The sequence below is a fragment of the Callionymus lyra genome, chromosome 15 (assembly GCF_982586985.1).
Source record: "Callionymus lyra chromosome 15, fCalLyr1.hap1.1, whole genome shotgun sequence".
NCBI lineage: Eukaryota > Metazoa > Chordata > Actinopteri > Syngnathiformes > Callionymidae > Callionymus > Callionymus lyra.
Window position 1 is genome coordinate 4,280,649 of NC_141832.1, and position 27,518 is coordinate 4,308,166.

Consider the following 27,518-nt stretch of genomic DNA (forward strand, 5'->3'; position numbering starts at 1 on the left):
CATCTACCTGTGTGACCTCACATGTACCCGTCTGACCTCACATCTACCTGTCTAACCTCACATCTACCTGTCTGACCTCACATGTACCTGTCTGACCTCACATATACCCGTCTGACCTAACATCTACCTGTCTGACCTCACATCTACCTGTCTGACCTCACATGTACCCCTCTGACCTCACATCTACCTGTCTGACCTCACATCTACCTGTCTGACCTCACATGTACCCGTCTGACCTCACATCTACCTGTCTGACCTCACATCTACCCGTCTGACCTCACATCTACCTGTGTGACCTCACATCTACCCGTCTGACCTCACATCTACCTGTCTGACCTCACATCTACCCGTCTGACCTCACATGTACCCGTCTGACCTGACATCTACCCGTCTGACCTCACATCTACCCGTCTGACCTCACATCTACCCGTCTGACCTCACATGTACCCGTCTGACCTCACATGTACCTGTCTGACCTCACATCTACCTGTCTGACCTCACATCTACCCGTCTGACCTTCTTTCTAACCTTTTATTGTGAAGTGACCTTGAGTGTCTTGAAAGTTTTAAACCAAATGTTTTATTATATCATGATGAACATCATAAGTGACACGTGCTCCACTGAACTTCAAGTCTTCAGTCGACTCAACAAGTGATGAAAGAGTTTCTTCAACAACATTCAGATCAACACGTTTGTTTCAGGAGCAGATTTCTTCCATCATCACTGTCAGCACTTTAATGATGATTGACAGCAGCAACACAAGTGTGTTGGAGGAACACAATCACACACTCAGGTCACACACACACACTGAGGAACCAGAACCAGGAACCTCTGTGAGTCCAAATCCCAGGTACAAAGGTTCAGTGGAGATGAAGAAGGTGTCGAGGTGTTTCTGTCCATCAGAGGAGACACTGAAGAAGGTTAAATATCCAGGATCACTAAAGTTCATCAACATTCCTACTCTGTGAGAAACTTCTTGACTCTTGATGACATATTCGTTCTTATCGTGATAGAATTTATATCCATCATCATCAGAGCAGCTCAGACTCCAGGAATAACGGTTCTGTCCAAACTCAGACTCGTCTTCTTTCCCTCCGTCTCTTCTGAGAGTCAGTGCGATAGAAGCTCCTCCTCTCCACTCCAGCTCCCAGTAACATGGTCCAGTCACAGCTTCTCTGCTCATCACCTGAAGACACCGGTGGAATCTGTCGGGATGGTCCAGATAATCCTGATCCTGCGTCACAAGTTCCACCGTCCTGTTGTCGTTGGACAGTAGGAGGCGCCGGTGTGCTGTGTCCGGGTCCAGTGAGAGTGGACGGAAGTCTGAGAGAAGAAGACACGAGAGGTGATGATGGTGGAAGAACTTTCTCTTCAAGACAATCATGGACTCAGTGTCCCAGCAAGCCAGGGAGGGCTGCTCTGTTTGTTGACATCTAGTGGAGATCATCTTCAAAGTGAAGTCAACAGTCTTCTGAGACTGGGACCACCTCCAGAGAAGAACCAGGAGGAACATCCCAGAATCATCTTGTCACATTTGATTGACACCAGTGTGTTCATATCAAGTCAGCAGCTAAACTAGCATGTAGCTAACATGATGTTTCTTCATGTTCTTGAAACATCTCTGTGTTCATCTCCACCATCATCCTGGACTTGATGAAGCTCCATCAGCAGATTCAAGTGTAACAACATCTCAACATCACAACTGCTCCACTAGAAGCTGACAGAGTCAAGGAGTTCTCATCCATCAATCAAATCAAACTTACACATCTCCAATCCAGATGTTAACCTCTGTGGTCCACAGTGATCCAGCCTGGAGGAAGAAACATTGAGAAGATCAGATTCATTTGACTTCAGATGCTAAGTGGACGTTCTTTCATGACTGTGTTGACCACAACAAAGATGGATCTAGAAACACTCGCTCAGTCTCCACTGTCTCCTTGTTCTTCCACTGGTGTCCAGCAGGAGAACATGGAGAAGCTCTGAGAGTTGGATTCATGTGCTCAGTTCAGATGAAGAGTCTGAGCAGCGTCACACACTCACATCTCTCTGCTTCTGATCACATGTTCAGTCTGAAGATCTTTGGAGCTCAGTCAGTGAGTTCTGCTGCTCCGTCCATACCTGAGAGTCTCCAGCCTCCAGTCTGGACTCTCCAGTCCAGCAGACAGCAGCTCCAGTCCTGGTCCTCCTGGATGATTGAAGCTCAGGTCCAGCTCTCTCAGATGGGACGGGTTAGATGTCAGAGCTGAGGCCAGAGAAGAACAACCTCCTGCTGAGATCTGACACGTTGACAGACTGTAATGAAGGAGAAACAGTTTCATTAAATCAGAAGAACTGAAGACATGATGTTCTGACCTGAGAGTCTCCAGGTGACAGTGTGGACTCTTCAGTCCAGCAGACAGCAGCTCCACTCCTGGATCCTGCAGGTTCCAGTTCTCACTCAGGTCCAGTTGAGTCAGACTAGAGGACGGAGAGCTGAGGACTGAGGACAGAAGTGAACAACTTCTCTCTGACAGTAGACAGTTGATCAGCCTGTGAAAGAGACGGAAACGTCAACAAGAGACTTTTTCTCTATTTTGACTTGAAAGCCTTGATTGGAGGAAACACTGAACTCTTGACGTTCATAAGATCATCACATGATTGTGTGAACATTTGAAGACTTTGATTTCAATCAGGATCAACTTGATCAACACATGAAATAATGAAGTTTTCATCAGTTCAACACTTGATGTATAAATGATCACATGACTCACTGTTGTGAGAGGATTGATGTGTGTTTGTGTTTAATGTCAGTGTTAGTGTTAGTGTTGTGTAACTCGACTCACACTGGTGTTGTGTAACTCCACTCACACTGGTGTTGTGTAACTCCACTCACACTAGTGTTGTGTAACTCCACTCACACTGGTGTTCTGTAACTCCACTCACACTAGTGTTGTGTAACTCCACTCACACTAGTGTTGTGTAACTCCAATCACACTGGTGTTGTGTAACTCCAATCACACTGGTGTTGTGTAACTCCACTCACACTAGTGTTGTGTAACTCCAATCACACTGGTGTTGTGTAACTCCACTCACACTGGTGTTGTGTAACTCCACTCACACTAGTGTTGTGTAACTCCACTCACACTGGTGTTGTGTAACTCCACTCACACTAGTGTTGTGTAACTCCACTCACACTAGTGTTGTGTAACTCCAATCACACTGGTGTTGTGTAACTCCACTCACACTGGTGTTGTGTAACTCCAATCACACTGGTGTTGTGTAACTCCACTCACACTAGTGTTGTGTAACTCCACTCACACTGGTGTTGTGTAACTCCACTCACACTAGTGTTGTGTAACTCCACTCACACTGGTGTTGTGTAACTCCACTCACACTGGTGTTGTGTAACTCCACTCACACTGGTGTTGTGTAACTCCACTCACACTGGTGTTGTGTAACTCCACTCACACTGTTGTGTAACTCCACTCACACTGTTGTGTAACTCCACTCACACTGGTGTTGTGTAACTCCACTCACACTGGTGTTGTGTAACTCCACTCACACTAGTGTTGTGTAACTCCACTCACACTGGTGTTGTGTAACTCCACTCACACTAGTGTTGTGTAACTCCACTCACACTGGTGTTGTGTAACTCCACTCACACTGGTGTTGTGTAACTCCACTCACACTGGTGTTGTGTAACTCCACTCACACTGGTGTTGTGTAACTCCACTCACACTAGTTTTGTGTAACTCCACTCACACTGGTGTTGTGTAACTCCACTCACACTGGTGTTGTGTAACTCGACTCACACTGGTGTTGTGTAACTCGACTCACACTGGTGTTGTGTAACTCCACTCACACTGGTGTTGTGTAACCCGACTCACACTTGTGTTGTGTAACTCCACTCACACTTGTGTTGTGTAACCCGACTCACACTGGTGTTGTGTAACTACACTCACACTGGTGTTGTGTAACTCCACTCACACTTGTGTTGTGTAACTCCACTCACACTAGTGTTGTGTAACTCCACTCACACTGGTGTTGTGTAACTCCACTCACACTGGTGTTGTGTAACTCCACTCACACTGGTGTTGTGTAACTCCACTCACACTGGTGTTGTGTAACTCCACTCACACTGGTGTTGTGTAACTCCACTCACACTAGTGTTGTGTAACTCCACTCACACTGGTGTTGTGTAACTCCACTCACACTGGTGTTGTGTAACTCCACTCACACTGGTGTTGTGTAACTCCACTCACACTGGTGTTGTGTAACTCCACTCACACTAGTTTTGTGTAACTCCACTCACACTGGTGTTGTGTAACTCCACTCACACTGGTGTTGTGTAACTCGACTCACACTGGTGTTGTGTAACTCGACTCACACTGGTGTTGTGTAACTCCACTCACACTGGTGTTGTGTAACCCGACTCACACTTGTGTTGTGTAACTCCACTCACACTTGTGTTGTGTAACCCGACTCACACTGGTGTTGTGTAACTACACTCACACTGGTGTTGTGTAACTCCACTCACACTGGTGTTGTGTAACTCCACTCACACTAGTGTTGTGTAACTCCACTCACACTGGTGTTGTGTAACTCCACTCACACTGGTGTTGTGTAACTCCACTCACACTGGTGTTGTGTAACTCCACTCACACTGGTGTTGTGTAACCCGACTCACACTTGTGTTGTGTAACTCCACTCACACTTGTGTTGTGTAACCCGACTCACACTGGTGTTGTGTAACTACACTCACACTGGTGTTGTGTAACTCCACTCACACTTGTGTTGTGTAACTCCACTCACACTAGTGTTGTGTAACTCCACTCACACTGGTGTTGTGTAACTCCACTCACACTGGTGTTGTGTAACTCCCCTCACACTGGTGTTGTGTAACTCCACTCACACTGGTGTTGTGTAACTCCACTCACACTGGTGTTGTGTAACTCCACTCACACTGGTGTTGTGTAACTCCACTCACACTCGTTTTGTGTAACTCCACTCACACTGGTGTTGTGTAACTCCACTCACACTGGTGTTGTGTAACTCCACTCACACTGGTGTTGTGTAACTCCACTCACACTGGTGTTGTGTAACTCCACTCACACTGGTGTTGTGTAACCCGACTCACACTTGTGTTGTGTAACTCCACTCACAATTGTGTTGTGTAACCCGACTCACACTGGTGTTGTGTAACTACACTCACACTGGTGTTGTGTAACTCCACTCACACTAGTGTTGTGTAACTCCACTCACACTGGTGTTGTGTAACTCCACTCACACTGGTGTTGTGTAACTCCACTCACACTGGTGTTGTGTAACTCCACTCACACTGGTGTTGTGTAACTCCACTCACACTAGTGTTGTGTAACTCCACTCACACTGGTGTTGTGTAACTCCACTCACACTGGTGTTGTGTAACTCCACTCACACTGGTGTTGTGTAACTCCACTCACACTGGTGTTGTGTAACTACACTCACACTGGTGTTGTGTAACTCCACTCACACTAGTGTTGTGTAACTCCACTCACACTGGTGTTGTGTAACTCCACTCACACTGGTGTTGTGTAACTCGACTCACACTGGTGTTGTGTAACTCCACTCACACTGGTGTTGTGTAACTCCACTCACACTGGTGTTGTGTAACCCGACTCACACTTGTGTTGTGTAACTCCACTCACACTTGTGTTGTGTAACCCGACTCACACTGGTGTTGTGTAACTACACTCACACTGGTGTTGTGTAACTCCACTCACACTTGTGTTGTGTAACTCCACTCACACTAGTGTTGTGTAACTCCACTCACACTGGTGTTGTGTAACTCCACTCACACTGGTGTTGTGTAACTCCACTCACACTGGTGTTGTGTAACTCCACTCACACTGGTGTTGTGTAACTCCACTCACACTGGTGTTGTGTAACTCCACTCACACTGGTGTTGTGTAACTCCACTCACACTGGTGTTGTGTAACTCCACTCACACTGGTGTTGTGTAACTCCACTCACACTGGTGTTGTGTAACTCCACTCACACTGGTGTTGTGTAACTCCACTCACACTGGTGATGTGTAACTCGACTTTGACTCGATGTGTGACTTGTGTAGTGTGACTTGGGTTGTGTGACTTGTGTTGTGTACTTGTGTGACTTGTGTTAGTTGTGTTGTGTCACTTTTGAGTTGTTTTGTGTGACTCATGTTGTGTGAGTTGTGTTGTTCGAGTCGTGTTGTGCGAGTCGTGTTGTGTGAGTCGTGTTGTGTGACTTTTGTTTTGTGACTTGTGTTGTTTGAGTTGTGTGAGTTGTTTTGTGTGAGTTGTGCGAGTTGTGTTGTGTGAGTCGTGTTGTGTGAGTCGTGTTGTGTGACTTGTGTTGTGTGAGTCTTGTTGTGTGACTTGTGTGAGTCGTGTCATGTGAGTTGTGTTGTGTGACTTGTGTTGTGACTTGTTTTGTATGACTCTTGTTGTGTGAGTTTTGTGGTGTGATTTGTGTGATCTGTGTTGTGTGACTCGTGCCATGTGACTTTTGTTGTGTGACTTTTCTGGTGTGACTTTTGTTGTGTGCCTTTTTTGCGTGACTTTTGTGGTGTGACTTTTGTCATGTGACTCGTGTTGTGTGACTCATGTCATGTGACTTGTGTTTTGTGACTTTTGTCGTGTGACTTTTGTCGTGTGACTCGTGCATTGTGCCTTGTGTTGTGTGCCTTGTGTTGTGTGATTTGTGTTGTGTGATTTGTGTTGTGGGACTTATGTTGTGTGCCTTGTGTTGTGTGATTTGTGTTGTGGGACTTATGTTGTGTGACTTTTGTTGTGTGACTCGTGTTGTGTGACTTATGTTGTGTGACTTGGGTTGTGTGACTTGTGTTGTGTACTTGTGTGACTTGTGTTAGTTGTGTTGTGTCACTTTTGAGTTGTTTGTGTGACTCATGTTGTGTGACTGTGTTGTTTGAGTTGTGTTGTGTCAGTTGTGTGACTCATGTTATTTGACTTGTGTTGTGTGAGTCGCGTTGTGTGACTTTTGTTGTGTGACTCTTGTTGTGTTATGTGACTTGTGTTGTGTGAGTAGTGTTGTGTGACTCGTGTTGTGTGACTTGTGTAGTGTGACTTGGGTTGTGTGACTTGTGTTGTGTACTTGTGTGACTTGTGTTAGTTGTGTTGTGTTACTTTTGAGTTGTTTTGTGTGACTCATGTTGTGTGACTGTGTTGTTTGAGTTGTGTTGTGTGAGTTGTGTGACTCATGTTATTTGACTTGTGTTGTGTGAGTCACGTTGTGTGACTTTTGTTGTGTGACTCTTGTTGTGTTATGTGACTTGTGTTGTGTGAGTAGTGTTGTGTGACTCGTGTTGTGTGCCTTGTGTTGTGTGATTAGTGTTGTGGGACTTATGTTGTGCGACTTGTGTTGTGCGACTTGTGTTGTGTGACTTGTGTTGTGTGACTTGTGTTGTGTGACTTGTGTTGTGTGACTTGTGTTGTGTGACTTAAGTTGTGTGACTTGTGTTGTGTGACTTGTGTTGTGTGACTTGTGTTGTGTGACTTGTGTTGTGTGACTTGTGTTGTGTGACTTGTGTTGTGTGACTTGTGTTGTGTGACTTAAGTTGTGTGACTTGTGTTGTGTGACTTGTGTTGTGTGACTTGTGTTGTGTGACTTAAGTTGTGTGACTTGTGTTGTGTGACTTGAAATGTTATACATGACCTGAAATATTCTTCACCTTCCTGTTGTGTTCATGAAATATCAACTTCTAGAACCAAGTTCATGAGTCGAGGAAAAGTCATTCAAATCCTTCTCAGAGTGAAAAAAGTTTCATGAAGAAACATGAATCCATTCACTGTTTACATCCATGTGTGTGTTTGTGTTTGTTTGAAATGATGTTCTGACCTGAGAGTCTCCAGGTGACAGTGTGGACTCTTCAGTCCAGCAGACAGCAGCTCCACTCCTGGATCCTGCAGGTTCCAGTTGTGACTCAGGTCCAGTTGAGTCAGACTAGAGGACGGAGAGCTGAGGACTGAGGACAGAAGTGAACAACTTCTCTCTGTCAGTCCACACCTGCTCAGCCTGTGAAAGAGACGAGTGTCGTCAACAAGAGGATTGATTTGTGTTTATATGAGAAACAAACACAAGATAACATAAGGAAAAATAAAAAGAGTCACAAAACAAACAACAATGACAAATGAAAATAAAGGTTGTTACATGTATATTGATCATAATAACACTGTCATGAGTCTACATGTTCCTCCTTGTGTTTCTGGTTTTATTGTGAAATCCGCTCCCTTCTGTGTCTGTGCTAGTCTTACTTCCTCCTGTCTGAGTAGTGATTGGTCCAGCCGTGTCTTGTTAGTCCCGCCCCCAGCTGCTGCTGATTGCTGCCCTGTGTTCTTAAGCCTCCACTCTCTGTCACGTCCTTGTCTTGTCGTCACCGTTTTCCAGTACCTGTATCCTGGGTTTCTCAGTTCCATCGTGATAAACACATCATTGATTCTTTTTCTATTCACTTACTTATCTCAGTGTTTTTGTGTGTTTTCTCTCAATTGTTGTGTCTAATTCTTTTCCAGAGTAAAAATAGGGTTCAGTTTTAGGACCACTGTTATTTACACTGTACATGAACAGCCTTGGACAAAATGTCCAGAAATGACCGAAATTTATTGTTTTGCATCCTCACTTAATAAGGCTTTTGAGTTCATGCAACGTGCTTTTGATCAAGTGCAGGCTCAGCTTTGTCAACTGAAGCTTGTTCTTCATGCTGATAAGACCAAACTTATGGTATTTTCAAATTACAAAAAGATTGAGATAAATCACAATATTTTAACTTCCCAAGGTCCTGCAATTGAGGAGTATTTTCACAAATACTTGGGTTTTGTGATTGATGACCACATCTCTTTAAAATTCACATACAAAACCTGGTAAATAAACTGAAGCTAAGGTTAGGCTCGACGACGACGAGTCGAAGCTACCTTCCTGACCGTTCTTGATTCTGGAGATGTGTTGTACATGAATTCATCAGCTCACTGTCTAAAGATGTTGGACACTGTGTAACATGGAGCCTTGAGGTTCATGACAAACTGAAGACCCTTAACCCATCACTGCACACTATACTCAAGAGTTCACTGGCCTTCGCTCTCTTGGCGACGACTTAGTCATTGGCATGTTTGTATCTACAAGGAGATTATAGGTTATGAATGTTCCTCCAGCTCGTACTGAACTGGGTAAAACAGCTTTTAAGATTTCTGCGCCGTCATCGTGGAAGAAGCTGAAGAAGCAGCACAAGTTTGAGACTCAAGTGACTTTTAACAAATTCAAGGCTGTTGTCAGGAATTTGACGTCGAACTCTATCAGCAAGTGTGAATGTTTTTAGTCAGTAATCTTTTATCTTTTTCTGATATTGTACCAATGGACTTAATACTGTATGAAATATTTTTATGTGTAACTGTTTTGCTGTCCATCCTGTCCAGGTCTCTCTTGTAAAAGAGATTTTAATGTCAATGAGACTAACCTGGATGAATAAAGGATAAATAAATAAAATAATAATACAGAGTTATTCATTCACTGTTTGTGTGTTTGTGTCCACGTCACATGTTCAAGTGTTTGCTCATGAAATTCAAATGAAAAGTTGATGTTATTTCAAAAAGTGACTTTAGAAAAGGATGGATTTACAAAACAAGGTGAAAGAAAAACCATGAAGAGAGAAAGAAGGAGTGAGTTGGTGACACAGAGATGAGTTGAAATGAAAGATATGAGCAGGATGTGAGACGACACTGATGAATATTGTCATGAAGAAGAACATGTTTGACTTTTCATACAGTTGCTGATGTGTTCATCACACATGCTCACATCACCATGAACATTACCCTGCATTGAAATCTAGCAACAGAACAAGTGATGACATCACAAGAGTCTCTCAAATGTGTTTGAATGGATCTGAGATCAGTAAATATGTGTCAACATACTGAACAGCACGACCCAGCAGAAGAACAAATCAAGTTCAAGTGTGAGAACCTGCTGAAGACTGAGGTCACTTAGAATCATCTGCTTCATTGAAGAACTCACTGGAGACTCAACTTTGACTCTCTGGAGTCTCACCTCTGACTTTCACATGTTCTGAAGCTGAAGACATGATGTTCTGACCTGAGAGTCTCCAGGTGACAGTGTGGACTCTTCAGTCCAGCAGACAGCAGCTCCACTCCTGGATCCTTCAGGTTCCAGTTGTGACTCAGGTCCAGTTGAGTCAGACTAGAGGACGGAGAGCTGAGGACTGAGGACAGAAGTGAACAACTTCTCTTTGACAGTCGACAGTCGATCAGCCTGTGAAAGAGACGAGTGTCGTCAACAAGAGGATTGATTTGTGTTTATATGAGAAACAAACACAAGATAACATAAGGAAAAATAAAAAGAGTCACAAAACAAACAACAATGACAAATGAAAATAAAAGGTTGTTACATGTATATTGATCATAATAACACATCATTGATTCTTTATCTATTCACTTACTTATCTCAGTGTTTTTGTGTGTTTTCTCTCAATTGTTGTGTCTAATTCTTTTCCAGAGTAAAAATATCTTCAATTTAATCAAGACACTGATTCAATCGTGAAGATTCACTTCAGTCAATTTATTCTATTTGTTTTTTAACCTTCAATTCAATATGAACAGGTTTACAAAGTTATTATTCATAACAGTGTCAGGTGTGAGTGTGAAGGTGTTGCAGGTAATACAAGCTCAAACAATGTGTGTGTGTTTGTCACTCACACTCCTGCACTCTCTCAACATTGTTGTCTTCATTTGAATGTTTACAGTTAGAAAATTCAAGGTGAATTCTCTCCATCTTTGGATCCAGTGGATCTATGTTGTGACACAGATGGAGTTTCAATCATCCTCCGTCACATTCACCTTCATTTCTTCTCCCATGTTTGCTTCACATGCACTGAATTACTTTCAACTTTTGAGTCAAGTTTGGAGACTATTTTTGAAGGAGGTTGTTTCTGAATGTTATTTTCTGTTCTATTAACACTGGTTAAACTTTTCATTTTCTTCATTTATGTTCAGTTTTCACGCTGGATTTTGGGGACAATCCTAAAATAAACCCTGTCTGTGCCTGAGGGAGAAACATACAGTTGTTCATTCCCTGTTTGTGTGTTTGTGTCCACGACACATGTTCAAGTGTTTGCTCATGAAATTCAAATATAAGTTGATGTTGTTTCAAAAAGTGACTTTAGAAAATGATGGATTTACAAAACAACGTGAAAAAAAAACCATGAAGAGAGAAAGGAAGTTGGAGTTTCTCAGCCTGAATAAAATGAAGAAGGAAATCAAACATTCATGGTTCATATCAGAGATGTTTCAATGATCCACTTACAGAACTTCATTTGAAGCTTGAACCACCGGCAGAAGCCTCTCAAGAACCTCCTCTGAGGTAGAGTATTTCTTCAGGTCAAACACTTTCAGATGTTCCTCTGAGGACAGTAAGATGAAGGCCAGGCTGGACCATTGAGCAGGAGACAGTTGATCTGTGAGGAGACGTCCTGATCTCAGCTGCTGTTGGACCTCCTCCACCAGAGAAGTGTCCTTCACTTCATTCAGACAGTGGAACAGGTTGATGATTCTCTCTGGAGACACATTCTCACTGATCTTCTTCTTGATGAGCTTTGCTGTGTCCTGATTGGTCCAAGAGCTTCTTCCTGTCTGTGTCAACAAACCTGTCAAGAGACTCTGGCTGGTCTGCAGAGAAAGACCCAGAAGGAAGCGCAGGAACAAGTCCAGATGTCCATTTGGACTTTCTACAGCTTCATTGATGGTTCTCTGGTAGAACCTTTCGATTGGAAGTTTGTTTCTAAACATTCTTGACAGTCTGGATGGTTGTTGTGAATCAAGCAAGTTGACTCCAGACTTGATGAAGTTCTGGTGAACATGAAGAGCAGCCAGAAACTCCTGAAGACTCAGGTGGATGAAGCAGAACATCTGGTCCTGGTAGAGTCCTCTCTCCTCTCTGAAGATCTGAGTGAACACTCCTGAGTAAAGTGAAGCAGCTGTGATGTTGATGTCACACTCTGTCAGGTCTGATTCATAGAAGACCAAGTTTCCTTTCTTAAGATGCTCAAAAGCCAGTTTTCCCAGAGACTTCATCATCTTCCTGCTCTCAGGATCCCAAACTGTGTCTGTCCCAGCTGCTCCATGGTACTTCATCTTCTTGACTTTGGACAGAACCACCAGGAAGTGGATGAACATCTCAGTCAGGGTGTTGGGCAGCTGTCCTGTCTCTCCTCTCTTCAACATGTCCTCCAGAACTGTGGCAATGATCCAGCAGAAGATCGGGATGTGACACATGATGTGGAGGCTTCGTGAGGTCTTGATGTGAGAGATGATGGTGCTGGTCTGCTCCTCATCACTGGACCTCTTTCTGAAGTACTCCTCCTTCTGGAGGTCAGTGAACCCTCTGACCTCTGTCACCATGTCCACACACTCAGGAGGGATCTGATTGGCTGCTGCAGGTCGTGTGGTCATCCAGAGACGAGCTGAGGGAAGAAGATTCCCTCTGATGAGGTTTGTCAGGAGGACGTCTACTGAGGTGGACTCTGTAACTGCTGTCAGGACCTGACTGTTGAGGAAGTCCAGAGGGAGTCGACACTCGTCCAGACCATCAAAGATGAACAGGACCTGGAGTCCTTCAAAACTGATGAGATCTTTGGTTTCAGGAAAGAAAAGATGAACAAGTTCCATCAAACTCAACTTCTTCTCTTTCAGCAGGTTCAGCTCTCTGAAGGTGAAAGGAAACATGAGGTGGAAGTTCTGGTGGGCTTTGTCTTCAGCCCAGTCCAGAGTGACCTTCTGTGTCAGGAGGGTCTTCCCAATGCCAGCCACGCCCTTCGTCAGCAGGCTCCTGATTGGTGTGTCTCTCTCAGGTGAGGCTTTAAAGAGGTCTTCTGTTCTGATGGTAGTTTCTGGTCTGGTCTGGTTCCTGGTGGCTGCTTCGATCTGTCGGACCTCGTGCTCCTGGTTGACCTGGTCTGTGCCCCCCTCAGTGATGTAGAGCTCCGTGTAGATCTGATTCAGAGGAGCAGAGTTTCCTGCTTTAGCGACCCCCTCAGACACACTGTGGAACTTCTTCTTCAGGCTCCTCTTCAGTTGTCTTTGACGCTTTCCAGCACGACTTCCTGAAGAAGAGAAGTCACATGAAGCTCAAGATTCTAGAAGATCAATCTTCTCATCAGCTGCAGGAACTTCCATCACAAATTGACTTCAAGACGTCATATTCAGCAGGTTGAAGGTTCAAATCCTCTTACTTCCCCACAGGCGACCAGCAAGCTCCTCCTGCTTCATGCTCCTCAGGAAGTTCAGGATGATATTCAGGAAAGCTTCTCTGCTGCTCCTCATCTGCTCCTCTTCACACTTCGACTCCTCCTCTTCCTCATCATCAAGGTGTTTCTGCTCACCTGGTCTGAGAAACTTCTTCACTCTCTCCAGTTCCTCCTTCACCAGGGTCATGACCTTCTCCTCCAGCAGCTGAAACACACACAGACACATGTGACTAGAGGCAGGTCTGAACTTTCTTCACGAGCAGGACGTGATATTACGTCTCTTATTGACGTCATAGAAGGAAAAATTCAATTTAAATCTCATCTTCTCTCCAGAACCAAACAAGAGTCTCAGCCACACCAGACCTTCTGGTTCATGTAGGAACAGCTCAAGTGTGAAGCTGACAGATGCAGGTGTCCAGTACTCAGAGCTTCATGAAGCAGCAGAAGCAGCTGCTGTAGTTCGCAGGTGAGGCTGAAGAACGTACCTGAATCGTGGACTCCACATCTGTCTGATGCTGCTGGACACACTGGAGAACATCTGAGACCTGCTGATCCTCTCTGTGAAGAACATCAGGTAGTCGATAAGTTCTACTATTACAATGTCACCAATGATCTGAGCAAGACTTCATGGCTTCAGTTTGTTGCTTCTTCTCTTGGATGTTGACTTTCTTTCACGACTGTCTGCAGCACTTTTGACTAACAGTTCATGAGCAGTTGGTATCAGTGGAGAAAAGAGAGAAGAAAACCTCACCTGTCTCCTGAAGACTCTTGTCCACCTTTGAAATCAATAGGATTTGCCATTGATGCTTCACTCTTCAGAGACTCACAGTTGAGTTCAGACTCTTCTTGTTTCTCCTGGTAGATCCTGAAAGAGACACAACTCTGATCAACACTTCTGTCGTTCACCATCTGACCAGTAGATGTCATGTTGCTCCTGTTGTCTCTCACCTCTGATGCTTCTGTTCACCTCTGAAGTTAATCAATCTTCCCATAGACCAGTCACTCTTCAGAGACTCACAGCTGGGAGCAGGTCCTGGTCCTGGTCCTGGTCCTGGTCTTTGTCCAGGTCCAGGTCCAGGTCCAGCAGATGTACGTAGCTTTGATCTGAACACACACAAGTTTCAGTGAGAAGAAGATTCCGGTATGTGTTGGTGTGACAGAGACGTGATCTTCTCACCTCTGAGCTCTGGTCTGACTGTCATGGTCTTCACCCAGAGGAGGTTTAGAGGCAGGATCTTCCTCCTCTGTGTCCACACCTGCACACAAACACAACAGCATCATCACTCGTCATCATTGTGTTGTTGATACTATAATAAAACCTCATCAGTACAAACAACATATTGTTGCTCAACCACACATTCATGTGTTCACTCTCTGATACTGACTGATGTAACAACTTGTTCAGTAACAAGCCTGAGAGGATCATTGAATCTTATTATCTCCTCACTGGCTTGTCGGATCACAATATGACTCATGTTGCAAGGAAGTAGACAAAAAACAGGTTTACTTACCAGCAAGAGATAATTAAACATTCCTATGGAATAAGGAAACGGGACATGAATGCATTTAAGGAAGAAATAAGCCAAACTGATTGGAGTGATGTTCTACTCACAGATGATATAGAGGCCTCTTGTGAATCATTGTTAGGTGCCATAAATAGAATTAAAGAAAAATACACCAAAACGTTCAGAAATGGACACCCCAAGGTCAACCTGCCTTGGTTTAATGACAACTTGTGAAAACAGCACTAAATCAATTAATGATGGACGAGTTTTTACTTCGTAACAAATTAGTGAATGATCCAAAGAAGGCAAAGGCCAACTTTTTTTATGGACATTATCAAAGAAGGAAAGGGAATAGACTGATGTGGAGGAACATTAATGAATTCACAAAGAGAGAGTCGGATCAGGTAACTGGACATGAATTGAAAATACATGGAAATTTAACCAGTGATTGTAATGAAATTACCTCTGCATTTAATAATTATTTTATTGAGTCAGTGCAGAATCTATCACATACATTTGGTGCAAGAATTAAAGACATAGCAGCACCAAATTATACCAAACCTGTTTTTAAGATAATTAAAGTACTATGCTAAGCTGTGCAGTGTCCCTGTTAAATAAAGGAAAAAATCGAATGTATTCACATTGATTCATTTATTCACCTCACTCTTGATTCATGTATTAACTTCACTCTTGATTCATTTATTCACCTCACTCTTGATTCATTTACTCACCTCACTCTTGATTCATTTATTCACCTCACTCTCGTATCATGTATTCTCCTCACTCTTTATTCACCTCACTCTCGTTTCATGTATTCACTTCATTCTTGATTCATTTATTCACCTCACTCTTAAATCATGTATTCACCTCACTCTTGATTCATGTTTTCACCTCACTCTTGATTTATTTATTGACCTCACTCTCGTATCATGTATTCACCTCACTCTTGTTTCCTTTATTCTCCTCACTCTTGATTCCTTTATTCACCTCACTCTTGATTCATTTATTCGACTCACTCTTGATTCATTTATTCACCTCACTCTTGATTTGTTCATTCACCTCACTCTTGATTGGTTTATTCACCTCACTCTTGATTCATGTATTGACCTCAGTCTTGCTTCATTTATTCACCTCAATCTTTATTCATGTATTCACCTCACTCTAAATTTGTTAATTCACCTCACTCTTGATTCATGTATTCACCTCACTCTTGATTCATTTATTTACCTCACTCTTGATTCATTTATTCACCTCACTCTTTATTCATGTATTCACCTCACTCTTGATTCGATTATTCACCTCATTCTTAATTTATGTATTCACCTCAATCTTTATTCACGTATTCACCTCACTCTTGATTGTTTAATTCACCTCACTCTTTATTCATGTTTTCACCTCACTCTTGATTCATTTATTCACCTCACTCTTGATTCATTTATTCACTTCACTATTGTATCATGTATTCACATTACTCTCGATTCATTTATTTACCTCACTCCTGATTATTGTATTCACCTCACTCCTGATTATTGTAATCACCTCACTCTCGATTAATTTATTCACCTCACTCTCTTTTCATGTATTCACCTCACTCGTGATTCGTTTATTCACCTCACCCTCGTATCATGTATTCACCTCACTCTTGATTCATGTATTCACCTCACTTTTGATTCATGTTTTCACCTCACTCTTGATTTATTTATTCACCTCACTCTCGTATCATGTATTCACCTCACTCTTGATTCATTTATTTACTGCATTCTAAATCCATGTATTCACCTCACTCTCGATTAATTTATTCACCTCACTCTCTTTTCATGTATTCACCTCACTCGTGATTCGTTTATTCACCTCACTCTCGTATCATGTATTCACCTCACTCTTGATTCATGTTTTCACATCACTCTTGATTCATGTTTTCACCTCACTCTTGATTTATTTATTCACCTCACTCTCGTATCATGTATTCACCTCACTCTTGATTAATTTATTTACTGCAGTCTAAATCCATGTATTCACCTCGTTCTTGATTAATCAATTCACCTCAGTCTTGATCCATGTATTCACGTCAGTCTTGATCTATGTATTCACGTCAGTCTTGATTCATGTGTTCACCTAAGTCTTGATTCATGTTATCACCTCACTCTTGATCCATGTATTCAATTCACTCTCGATTAATTTATTCAACTCAGTCTTGATTAATTTATTCACCTAACTCTTGATTAATTTATTCACCTCACTCTTGATTCATTTATTCACCCCAGTCTTGATTCATGTATTCACCTCACTATTCATTTATGTATTCACCTCACTCTTGATTCATGTATTCGCCTAACTCTTCATTTATGTATTCACCTCACTTTCGATTCATTTTTTCACCTTAGTCTTGATCCATGTATTCACCTCACTCTTGATTCATGTATTCACCTCAGTCTTGATTAATTTATTGACCTCACATACTCTTGGTTAATCTATTCACCTAACTCTTTATTAATTTATTCACCTCACAAACTCCCTCTTGACTCATGCATTCACACTCTGGCTGGGGAACATGGCAGCATGAAAAAAGTCACTGACCTGTGAGCAGCTCTCTGCTCTGAAGACTTGTGTCCATGTTTGTAGGTGAAACTTCCAGGTGAGCTGAGCTGCTTGTGATCCAGACTCAGGGAAACACTGATCAACCGTAAGTGAGGAGGTGTGTCCTGTCAGAGACATCAGTGCAACATGTAGTTGACTCACACTTTTACGACATCGTTCAACAACAAAACATGTTCTGACAAGTTCAGACACGATCTTGCTCTAGAAGAAGGAATGCAGTCTTGTTCACCTGTCGCTGCCACACCTGTCGCGATCACAGCTTTATCTCTTTCACTTGTTTATTATCCAGTTTCATCTAGTTTTGTACTTTTCATCCAAACAAGTCTTGGTTCTGATCCGGGTGGTAGTATATCACCATTATACGTTGACTGAGTTGGTAGTCGGCCATCTTGTTCGTGTTTATGGCGGTGGTTGGACGTTAATCCCGTAGTTGTAACGGCTCAGGAATAAGTGCTACCCAGGCCCCTTTCCAAGTTTGGCGAGCCAAGCTTAGAGGTCAATCACCGTATCGATCCACGAGCCTGTCGAACTGGGAGGTGGAGGCCCGGTGAAGGTGAAGGCGGCTTTCAGGAGCAGGGACAGAGGGGCCATGAGGTCAGCAAAGCAGGAGGTGAAGCGATGCTGGGGAAAGTACCAACGCTGTAGAAGACTTCCTGTATAGTTCCAGTCCCGAAAAAGATGCGGCCGAGCGAGCTGAATGATTACAGACCGGTGGCGCTGATGAAGACACTGGAGCGACTGGTCCTCAAACATCTCAGGCCACATGTCCAGCACGCACAAGCCCCCCGGTGTAGAAGATGCCATCCTTCACCTCCTGCATCGGACCTACTCCCACATGGATAAAGGAAGTGGTTCAGTGAGGATCCTGATCCTGGACTTTTCTAGTGCCTTTAACACCACCCAGCCCACTCTGCTGCAGGACAAACTGACAAAAATGCATGTAGACCCTGGTCTGGTCACCTGGATCTCGGACTATCTCACTGATCCACCACAGTATGTCAGGCTGGAGGACATCACTTCTGACACTGTGGTGTGCAGTACAGGAGCACCTCAGGGGACAGTACTGGCCCCTCTCCTCTTCACCATCTACACTTCAGACTTCTGCTACAACTCTGAGCTGAGTCTCGTCCAGAAGTATGCTGACGACACTGACATTGTTGGATGCATCAGGGACAACAGCAAGGACGAGTACAGAAGTCTGATACATGACTTTGTGGACTGGAGTGAGAGGAACGGCTTGCAGCTGAACACCTCAAAGACCAAGGAGCTGGACTTTGGGAGGTCCAGGACAAAGCCATGTCCAGTGACAGTTAACTGACACAGACCATGTGTATAAGAAAGTTCAGAGTAGACTGTACTTTCTGAGGAGGCTCCGTTCATTTAAAATCTGCAGGAAACTGCTCTGCATGTTCTACCAGCCTGTGGTAGCCAGTGTTTTGTTCTGAGGTGTGTTGGGTTGGGAACAGAAGTGTCAACAGGTTGGACAGGTTGATCAGGAGGGCTGGCTCTGTGGTTAAAGCTAGACTCACTAGTAAACTCCTGTGCATCATGTTCTATTTGTAGTTTTACGACTAATTCTACTTCTACTTTTACTACTCATTCTACTACGCCTTTTACTATTTATACTACTTATACATTTACTACAAATTCTACTTGTACTTTTGCTACTAATTATACTACTGCTTTTACTACTTATACTTACCCTACTTTAAATAAATAATAAATAAATAATATAATATAATAATAAAAAATTAAATAAAGAGATGTTTGGAAATGTCTGTCAATGGTACAAGAACAAAAATTCACAAAGGGGTCCAAAATCACATTAATAGGACGAGAAAGAAAAAATTAAGCATACCAAAAGTTCAAAATTAAATAAATAATACCTGACCTACATTATAACTACAGTTAGACATTTCTCTAAAACTTCCATACACCATACCACCTCTGAGTTCAAGCCCAAACAAAACTATCTATTTACTTTTTTTTTCATTTTTCTCAATTTTATTTTTCATTTTTGTTAAAAAATATTTTCTTTTCACAATTAAATTCTTTTTCTTCTCCCCTTTGTGTGATTTGTTTCTTCTCTGTCAACTCTTTCATCCCTTTCATTGCATACTTTCAGTCGTGATGCAAATATTTTTATTCTTTTTTTATCTGGTTTTAGACACACCCCTGTCATTGGCCCGGATGTAGAGAATTGACCAACATGATGTTCTGAACTCCATTCCACGAACCATATGGTCTTTACCAAATGTTTGGTTAATGGTAGGAAAGGGGGTGATAAGGGTGAAACACATCAATCTGTGTATCAGTGACTCTATTGCCAGGAACCCTATGGACACCGTGGGACCATCTTAGATGAGTTGGATGACATTCAAGGTCGTACAACAACCTTGGTCTTGATAAACATCGACGGTTTCCCCACATTGACCAAAGGGGGATTTGTATGTAAGTAAGTTAGTAAGTAATATTTGTGTAGCGCTTTTCCTTCATGTTTGATGTTGCTTCCACTAAAACACCAAAGTAAATTATAATAATTATAATATTATCCATGTAATTTTAATAGTTTCCTTTGGACTAAGACTCAAAGGTGGTGCTCCATTATTCCAGGTATATTCTTAAGATATTACATTGTAATTTCATTCTGCAGCTTCACTTTGATCAAACGTTGTTTCACAAAAATCTTCATTTTTTGTTGACCTGATCATCATCATTTTCTTTGTTATATTATAAAAAAAATAAAATAATCATTATTCATTTCTTTTCTGAATAGTGTAAAATAGCAGATTAAAATATTCATTATAAAATGATCTATGTTTTCTTAATTAATACTGATTATTAATTTGGTGAATAAAAACATATGAATAACTTTAATAAGTAACTACTGTGTGTTAATTTATGATCAATATTGATGGTTAATGTAACTGATGTGAACATCTCAACATGGTCACTGAGGGCCGCCACATGGTCGAACCAGCTGAATCGGGCGTACGCCACCTTGCGGGAATTCTGAACGTTGCACTGCTCTTTTCAGTGTTGATACATATGGACTTTGAAAGGTGAAGAGTTTTACGGATCGAAGAAATGGGAGTTCTTCGACGAGAGCGAATCAGAGTTTTGTTTGAACTGCAGGTGAGACAGATCCTTCTTGTTCAGACACCAACATAAACTCGAGTAATAAATAATAGACTCTTATAACCTGAGTTTTCTGGGATGTTATTGAACGTCGACATCATTCCTGCAGATCATCATCATCTGGAACAGTGAGAAAGCTCAGCCCAGTCGGAGCAAGTGGCCGCCCATGCTGGTTCCTCTCACGGTGACGGACGGCAGACGGAAGGTAAGAATCTCGTCCTCTCTGTGACAGGTGTGTCGCTCATGTCCTGACTTTACCCGATGGCTCATGTTTGTGTCGCAGGCCTCCAGTTGGTTTCTACCTGACGTTGCCATAGAAACGGAAGCTGTGCTGAGCCTGGACGAGGACACGGTTCTGCTGACCAGTGAGGTTTGTGGACACGATGGCGAGAAGGAGGAGCTTCAGGATTGACTCTTGTCGTTCAGGTCAACTTCGCCTTCCTGGTGTGGAGGAGCTTCCCCGAGAGGATCGTGGGTTACCCGCCCAGGAGCCACTTCTGGGACCCCCTTCTACCACAGGTGACCACCTGAAGAACTTCTTCCATCTGAGGCCGACGTGGAGCTGTTGTTCGTCCAGAAAAGTCTCAATAGTCTCCGTTACAGACGCTCGGCATGTGCTGCTGTCAGCTCGACCTCCATCAGAGCCACAGAGTTCAAAAAAGGCTGAAAGTAAAGTCGCTCCAGCTCAACGTGTGGTTCTCTCTTCACCATGTCGAGGGTGAACATCTCCTGAATCCAGGGTTCCATCATCTGAGCTCTAGTCCATCATCACGTCATACTCTGACATGAAAGAAGCTCATCACGGAAGGAATAAGATCCACGACTGACACATCAAGCGTTTTATAAACTGTTCAAACACTTTAACATCATCATTAACAGAAGAATCTCAAGAATAAACCTTGATTTCACATATAATTCAACAGAAGAACATAAATAAAATAAAAAATAAATAGAAATAATGACACAAACTGTTTACTAACATTAAAAAGTCAATCAAACACATCAGTTGCACAATGAGAAAAATAAATAAAAGAAAGTGGATTTTGATCAAAAACAATATAATCAATACAAAAAAGTTTTTTCAAAACAAAATATTTAGTTCAAGAAAAAATGCATCTAAAGATTTTTCCTTTATTTGAACCGTTTTCTTCTATTGAATCATCTTTTTTTTAGTTTAAGCCTTAATATCGTAAAACATTAATTCTTTAATCCTAAAGTTTCTATAATAAAAAATATATCTTTTTAAGTTCAAACGGTTGGAAGTAGTTTTGTATCGATTGCTTTTATGGTTTACTGAATAATAAAGAAACAAATGTTCAGACGTTAAAGGTTGAACTTCTGATGTGACACGACAAGAAGTCTGTGAGTCTGAAGCGACCTCTAGTGTTCGCTCTGAGAACAGCAGTTTCATAGGACTGTGGTAACATGTTTCAAACTCTGGATATGTTCGCAGGTACTACCACTACCTGTTCACTCATTACCTGCCCCAGTCCCTGAGAACTCTGGTGGACCGCTGGTGCAACTGCGAGGACATCCTCATGAACTTCCTGGTCTCTGCTGCGACGCACCTGCCGCCAATCAAAGTGGTCCAGAGGAAGCAGTCCCAGGAGCTCCCGGGTCCACAGGTGGGCGCTCCTCTTCCTGAGATCCTGCCGATGCTCTTAGTCTCACCACCTTCTCTTGACTCAGTGTGTATGTGTGCATTGGTGTGTGTGTGTGTGTGTGTTTGTGTGTTTGTGTGTGTGTGCTTGAGTGTCTGCTGTGTCGGGATGGTTGCAGAGCAAAGGAGGTGATTCCACAAAAGGTCAGATAAATAAATAGATTCTAAAATGCAACTCTAGTGTAGTGAAGTCCTTCATGTTTGATTTTGCTTCCACTAAAACACCAAAGTCCTCGTTTTACGACTTTTGAATGCAGACCCTCCCCCATCTATCTTCTGCTATCTAAAGGCCGGACATTAGCCACACATGGCCGGAGAACCAGAATGACCTCAGAGAACCACAAGATGTCTTTCAGAAGATTAAATGTCATCTTCTTGTTCAATAACATATTTTCATACATCATACATCTCAATATTGTGTTTTCATAAGAAGTAATGTTTGACATCATACTGATCCTTAGAAAGAGCTGGAAAGTTAGGATAAGTTAGCATTATGTGTGAGCCTCAGATCTTTCAATAACGTCAAATAAAAGAAGTTTTAAAGTCAAGACCCAAGAGCACCCCAACGTCAGCGCTTCCAGCCGCCACGCCGTCTGCACCGTGGTCCCTGCCAAGTCACTCCAAAACGCAACTGGATCCAGGGCCTCGGCTTCTTGAGCCTGCTGCTGCTCATCTTCCTCCTCCTTCTCACCTTAACCTCCTCGTCATCATCACTCCTTCCTCTCTCCTCTCGACGACGTAAGAAACTGTAACATTGTCACTCATGCATTGGTTGATGTGTTTGGATTTTTCAAACTGATCCGAGGTCGTAAGATTAGCTTAAGATAAATTGTAAAGCTTTCCCAGAAGTTGACCATTATCAAAGCCTTCAAGTCCGTTACGTTCTGAGTAATTATTATTGTTCCTTCCATGATATCAAAGTAAGCATCATCGTTCCATTCCATTGTTCTTAACTGTTCTTCCTCTTCTCTTTGTTTCTGTCAATAAATCCTATAAAAAGTACGTCAGTTGCCTTTAAAACTTTTCATATTTTTGTATAATCAATTTAGAAGCCTCTTACTCAGTAAAGAACATTAATCACGACAACAAGTAGTGACTTCAGTAAATGAGATTGATTTAAACAAGTGTTTCATAATTATTATTAAGGCCACTTAATTAATTATTATCCACGTAAATGTAATAGTTTCCTTTGGACTAAGACTCAAAGGTGGTGCTCCATTATTCCAGGTATATTCTTAAAATATTACATTGTAATATTTGTAATAACCAGAGTGCTGGTCGTTCTGTTAAAATGTAACCCTATATTTACTACACTTCAATACTATCAATACTATCAATACTACACAGTTCTCGCTTAAGTTATTTCTAGAATTAACCAACAGTTTTCCAGTAAAAAACATACCACTCACAGAGCAACATTGAGACTAAATGAAGATTCTGGGAAGTCAAAGTCAAAGACTTTAGAGATACAGGTCTACCATCAGGGGAGAGCAGTCGAATATCAACGAGCGAGACGTCTCCCTGAAGGTCAGAGGTCACAGACAGCAAGGGTAGGACATCTTCACTACACAAACGCTTATGACCACCTGTTCAATGTTTCAGAAGCTTTTTTTACATTTTTTTAAACTTTAAAAAAATAATTTTACAACAAACTATTTAAGAGTAAATGATGTAACCTGTTTTTTTTTAGTTGCAATTAAACCTACGACCTCTATATGGCAGCAGTCGTTACATCCTCCACAGCTAATGGAAGAATGATGACTGAGGACGAGAGGATACAGTGAGTCCAGCAGCTTTTAAAGCTGATGTTTGTACATATTTTGGTTTGAAAACAAATGAAAGCAGTTACGACTTTGTCAAGAGTCATGTGGTCTGTAAATACTACAACACCAGAGTCAAGTACTGGACAATACTACACATATAAACTTGTTACTACATTATCACAACACCAGAGTTACTACACTATCACAACACCAGAGTCAGGTACTGGACAATACTACACATATATACTTGTTACTACATTATCACAACACCAGAGTTACTACACTATGACAACACCAGAGTCAAGTGCTGGACAATACTACACATATATATTTGTTGCTACACTATCATAAAACCAGAGTGAAGTACTGGACAATACTACACATATACTTGTTACTACACTATCACAACACCAGAGTCAAGTACTCAACAATACTACACTTTTTTCCTTTCACTACACTATCACAACACCAGAGTCAAGTGCTGGACAATACTACACATATATATTTGTTACTACACTATCACAACACCAGAGTCAAGTACTCAACAATACTACACATATATACTTGTCACTACACTATCACAACAGAGTCAAGTACTGGACAATACTAGAAATATATACTTGTTACTACACTATCACAACACCAGAGTCAAGTACTGGACAATACTACAAATATATCCTTTTACTACACTATCACTATATATCACTTTATATCGTATCCTTGTATCGTGATACGTATCAACACAATCTTGACAAAGACACACTCATACTTACAGGGACATCCTCAGATGTGTGTAGTACTTCAGGGATACATGAGTAAGTCGTACTTTCTGTGGACTCATTCAAGTGTCAGGTTTATTTACGGTGCAGCAAAATAAGTCTCAGAAGTAACTTTGAGTGATACAGTAACTTCCAACATATATTTTTATTATAATTCCAATAAATATACATACAAAACATTATATATAAAAAATAAAAAAATATATAAATGTTGTTATAATAACATAATAATCTTGTCAGATTATTCGATTTGAATTTAAATTCAAGCTGTGAAACTACCACTAGAAGGAAACTAAACACTGTTTCTTGTTGATCATAACCACACGCACTCTGCTGTGATTGGTCAAGCACAGAGGTTTGCATGGAACCTTTGTTTGTAGTGAAAAACAAATATTATATGATCGGTAGTTTATAAAAGTAAACCAACCAAATGTTTCTGATGAGACTCACCTACAAACATGGATATGTGTTTGTGTGTTGTGTTGTGTTGTTCCGGCTGTGAAGAGATTTTCTGCCTCCTGGACGGAATCGTTTCATTGTTCCTCGTCAAAGTGACTGTAAATCCTTCAGTGACGGAGCGAAGGCGACACACTCGGCTGCTGCTTATTTACATCCACATCCTCTAATCTGCTGGACGCTCCGCACTCTGGCGCAGCGGCGTCAAGTGTTGCTGTGTGAGGGTCACACTGGCCCTGATGTCACGCTTTCATATTCCCTTTGTTGCGGCAGAAGCTCTCAGGGATTGTGTGACCCAGCAGTGACCCTCGCACACTTAAGTTTTTTAACTTTACCTTCACTAAGAGTTTAACTTCAAGTAAATGTTCTTCTCTCCAAGACGCAGTAACTTCTCATCATGACCATGTTTTACACTCATTACTTTATAAAGTTGCTCTGAAATCTGGACGAACGAGAGGTTACGAGAGTCCATTATGACGTAATAGCCAGCTTATACAAACACACACATACAATGTTTGAATAATACAATAATATAAATATATAATATAATATAAAACAATAATATGAATGTTTGTAGAACCAACACAGACCCAGACAGTCCCACTTCATCCCTCAGTCTACTTAGCAGGATCTGGTGATCAACTGTGTCAAAGGCTGAGGACAGATCCAAGAGAACCAGAACAGTGGATTTACCCGAGTCAGCCGACATCATGATGTCACTGGACACTTTCAATAAAGCTGTCTCCGTAGAGTGATGTTTACGGAAGCCAGACTGAAACTTCTCATGGATGTCGCTCTGATCCAGGAACAGCTGCTCAGACACCACCTTCTCCAAGATCTTGGACAAGAAAGGGAGCTTAGAAATAGGCCTGAAATTACTGAGGTCAGTTGGGTCTAAGCCTGTTTTTTTGAGCAGAGCCTCCACAATGGCATGTTTAAATGCATTGGGAAAAACCCCTGAGGAAAGGGAGAGGTTCACCATATTGGTAACCCAGGGGCCAATTACATCAAATACTTTGATAAAAAGCCTACAAGGAAGGACGTCATCTGAGCAAGAGGAGGGTTTCATCTTGTTCACTAGTGCCAAAGATACAGCAGTGAAGGAGGACCAAGAGGAGGAGAGGGGCTCAGAGACAGTAGGGGTTCCAAATAAAGGGGGAGAGATTTTCTCTTTGATCAATTTAATTTTGTCAATGAAAAAATCTCAACAATGCATTGCTTTCAGCTTCACAGAAGAAAGGCGGGATTTGAGGAGCAGGAGAGAATTAATCGTGTCAAACAACACTTTGGGGTTTTTCTTATTTGCTGCTACCAGTTTTCTGTTTTAATCAGATATATCAGTTTCTGTCATCTCATTGTAAGAAGACATCAGATCCCTGAGGTGAAGTCTGTGCACCTCAAGTTTAGTGGACTTCCATCCATCATCTTTCGACAAAGTCTCTTCAGACTCAGGAGATCACCATTTGTCCAAGGGCACCGTTTTTTCTAAATTTTCAAGTTTGATTTAACAGGTGCCACTTGATCCAGTATTTCAACACAATGATCAGTGAACCAGTGACTCAAGTTCCCACATGTGGGCAGTCATCAAAGTAAAGAGGGTCAAACATAGCAGAAAAACTGTCTGCAGTATCAGCTGAGATGACACGTCTCTGAGACCTAACTTTCAAAGGCTTAGGTTCAGGGATGAAGTCCAGGTTAAATGTTCCCTTTTTGATGAGTGGGCTCAGAAACATGTTGCTCAAAATTAAAGGCTTCTTTTAAAGTTAAAAGTTCTTTAGCAGAACAAGATGTGACGTCATCAACATGAAGATTAAAGTCTCCAAGAATAAGAACAGATTCCATTTGAATAATGGAAGATAAGAAGTCACTGAAGTCTTTCAAGAACACCACCACAGTCCCAGGGGGGCGGTAGATTGACACACAATAGAAAGGTCTTATAGAACCAACCAAGATCGTTTGAGACTCAAAATAAGTGAATTCCTGTGTCTAATCATTTTGCAAGAACTCTCCTTAAAAACTGTAGCAAGACCTCCCCTACAACCAGAGAGACGAGGCTTCTCCAGGACAGCGCTCCCTACTGGACAGAGTTCGTTAAGATGAATAAACTCTTTCTCTCTCTGCCAAGTCTCATAAAGACATAATAAATCCAAATTAACTCTTGTGAAAAGATCATTAAGAATAAAGGATTTATTAGTAATGGAGCGAACATTCAGAAATAGAAACAGGGTGTGTGAGTGTGTGTGTGTTTGTGTGTGTGTCTACATCATATCCACCTGAAGTCTGTGTAACCGCCGGACTTTTTATAAAGCAGTGGAGACTGAAGAGGGAATTCAAGGTTAGAAGACGAACATGTCA

At 41.9% G+C, this 27,518-nt stretch overlaps 1 protein-coding gene across 1 annotated transcript; it reads right to left on the bottom strand.

The window, feature by feature from the left end:
- Window positions 1–614: 614 nt before the first annotated feature.
- Window positions 615–17,414, bottom strand: LOC148064539 (NACHT, LRR and PYD domains-containing protein 3-like). Its single transcript, XM_087808551.1, has 13 exons — window positions 17,347–17,414; window positions 14,442–14,520; window positions 14,213–14,368; window positions 14,016–14,129; window positions 13,750–13,822; window positions 13,250–13,469; window positions 11,326–13,120; window positions 10,099–10,275; window positions 7,855–8,031; window positions 2,353–2,529; window positions 2,119–2,292; window positions 1,764–1,810; window positions 615–1,323 (listed from the first exon to the last, which is right to left on the bottom strand). Exons 1-13 carry the CDS (start codon window positions 17,381–17,383, stop codon window positions 782–784), a joined length of 3,768 nt encoding a protein of 1,255 aa, XP_087664677.1. The 5' UTR covers window positions 17,384–17,414; the 3' UTR covers window positions 615–781.
- Window positions 17,415–27,518: the final 10,104 nt, after the last annotated feature.

What these genes read in the sequence shown, in the direction of transcription:
- LOC148064539 (XM_087808551.1), bottom strand. Translation starts at nt 17,383, where the DNA reads ATGGACACAAGTCTTCAGAGCAGAGAGCTGCTCACAG. An exon ending in GGTGAACAGAAGCATCAGAG is followed by an intron (nt 14,130 to 14,212) that starts GTGAGAGACAAC and finishes TGTCTCTTTCAG; the next exon opens with GATCTACCAGGAGAAACAAG. An exon ending in TGTCACCTGGAGACTCTCAG is followed by an intron (nt 2,530 to 7,854) that starts GTCAGAACATCA and finishes TCTCTTTCACAG; the next exon opens with GCTGATCAACTGTCTACTGT.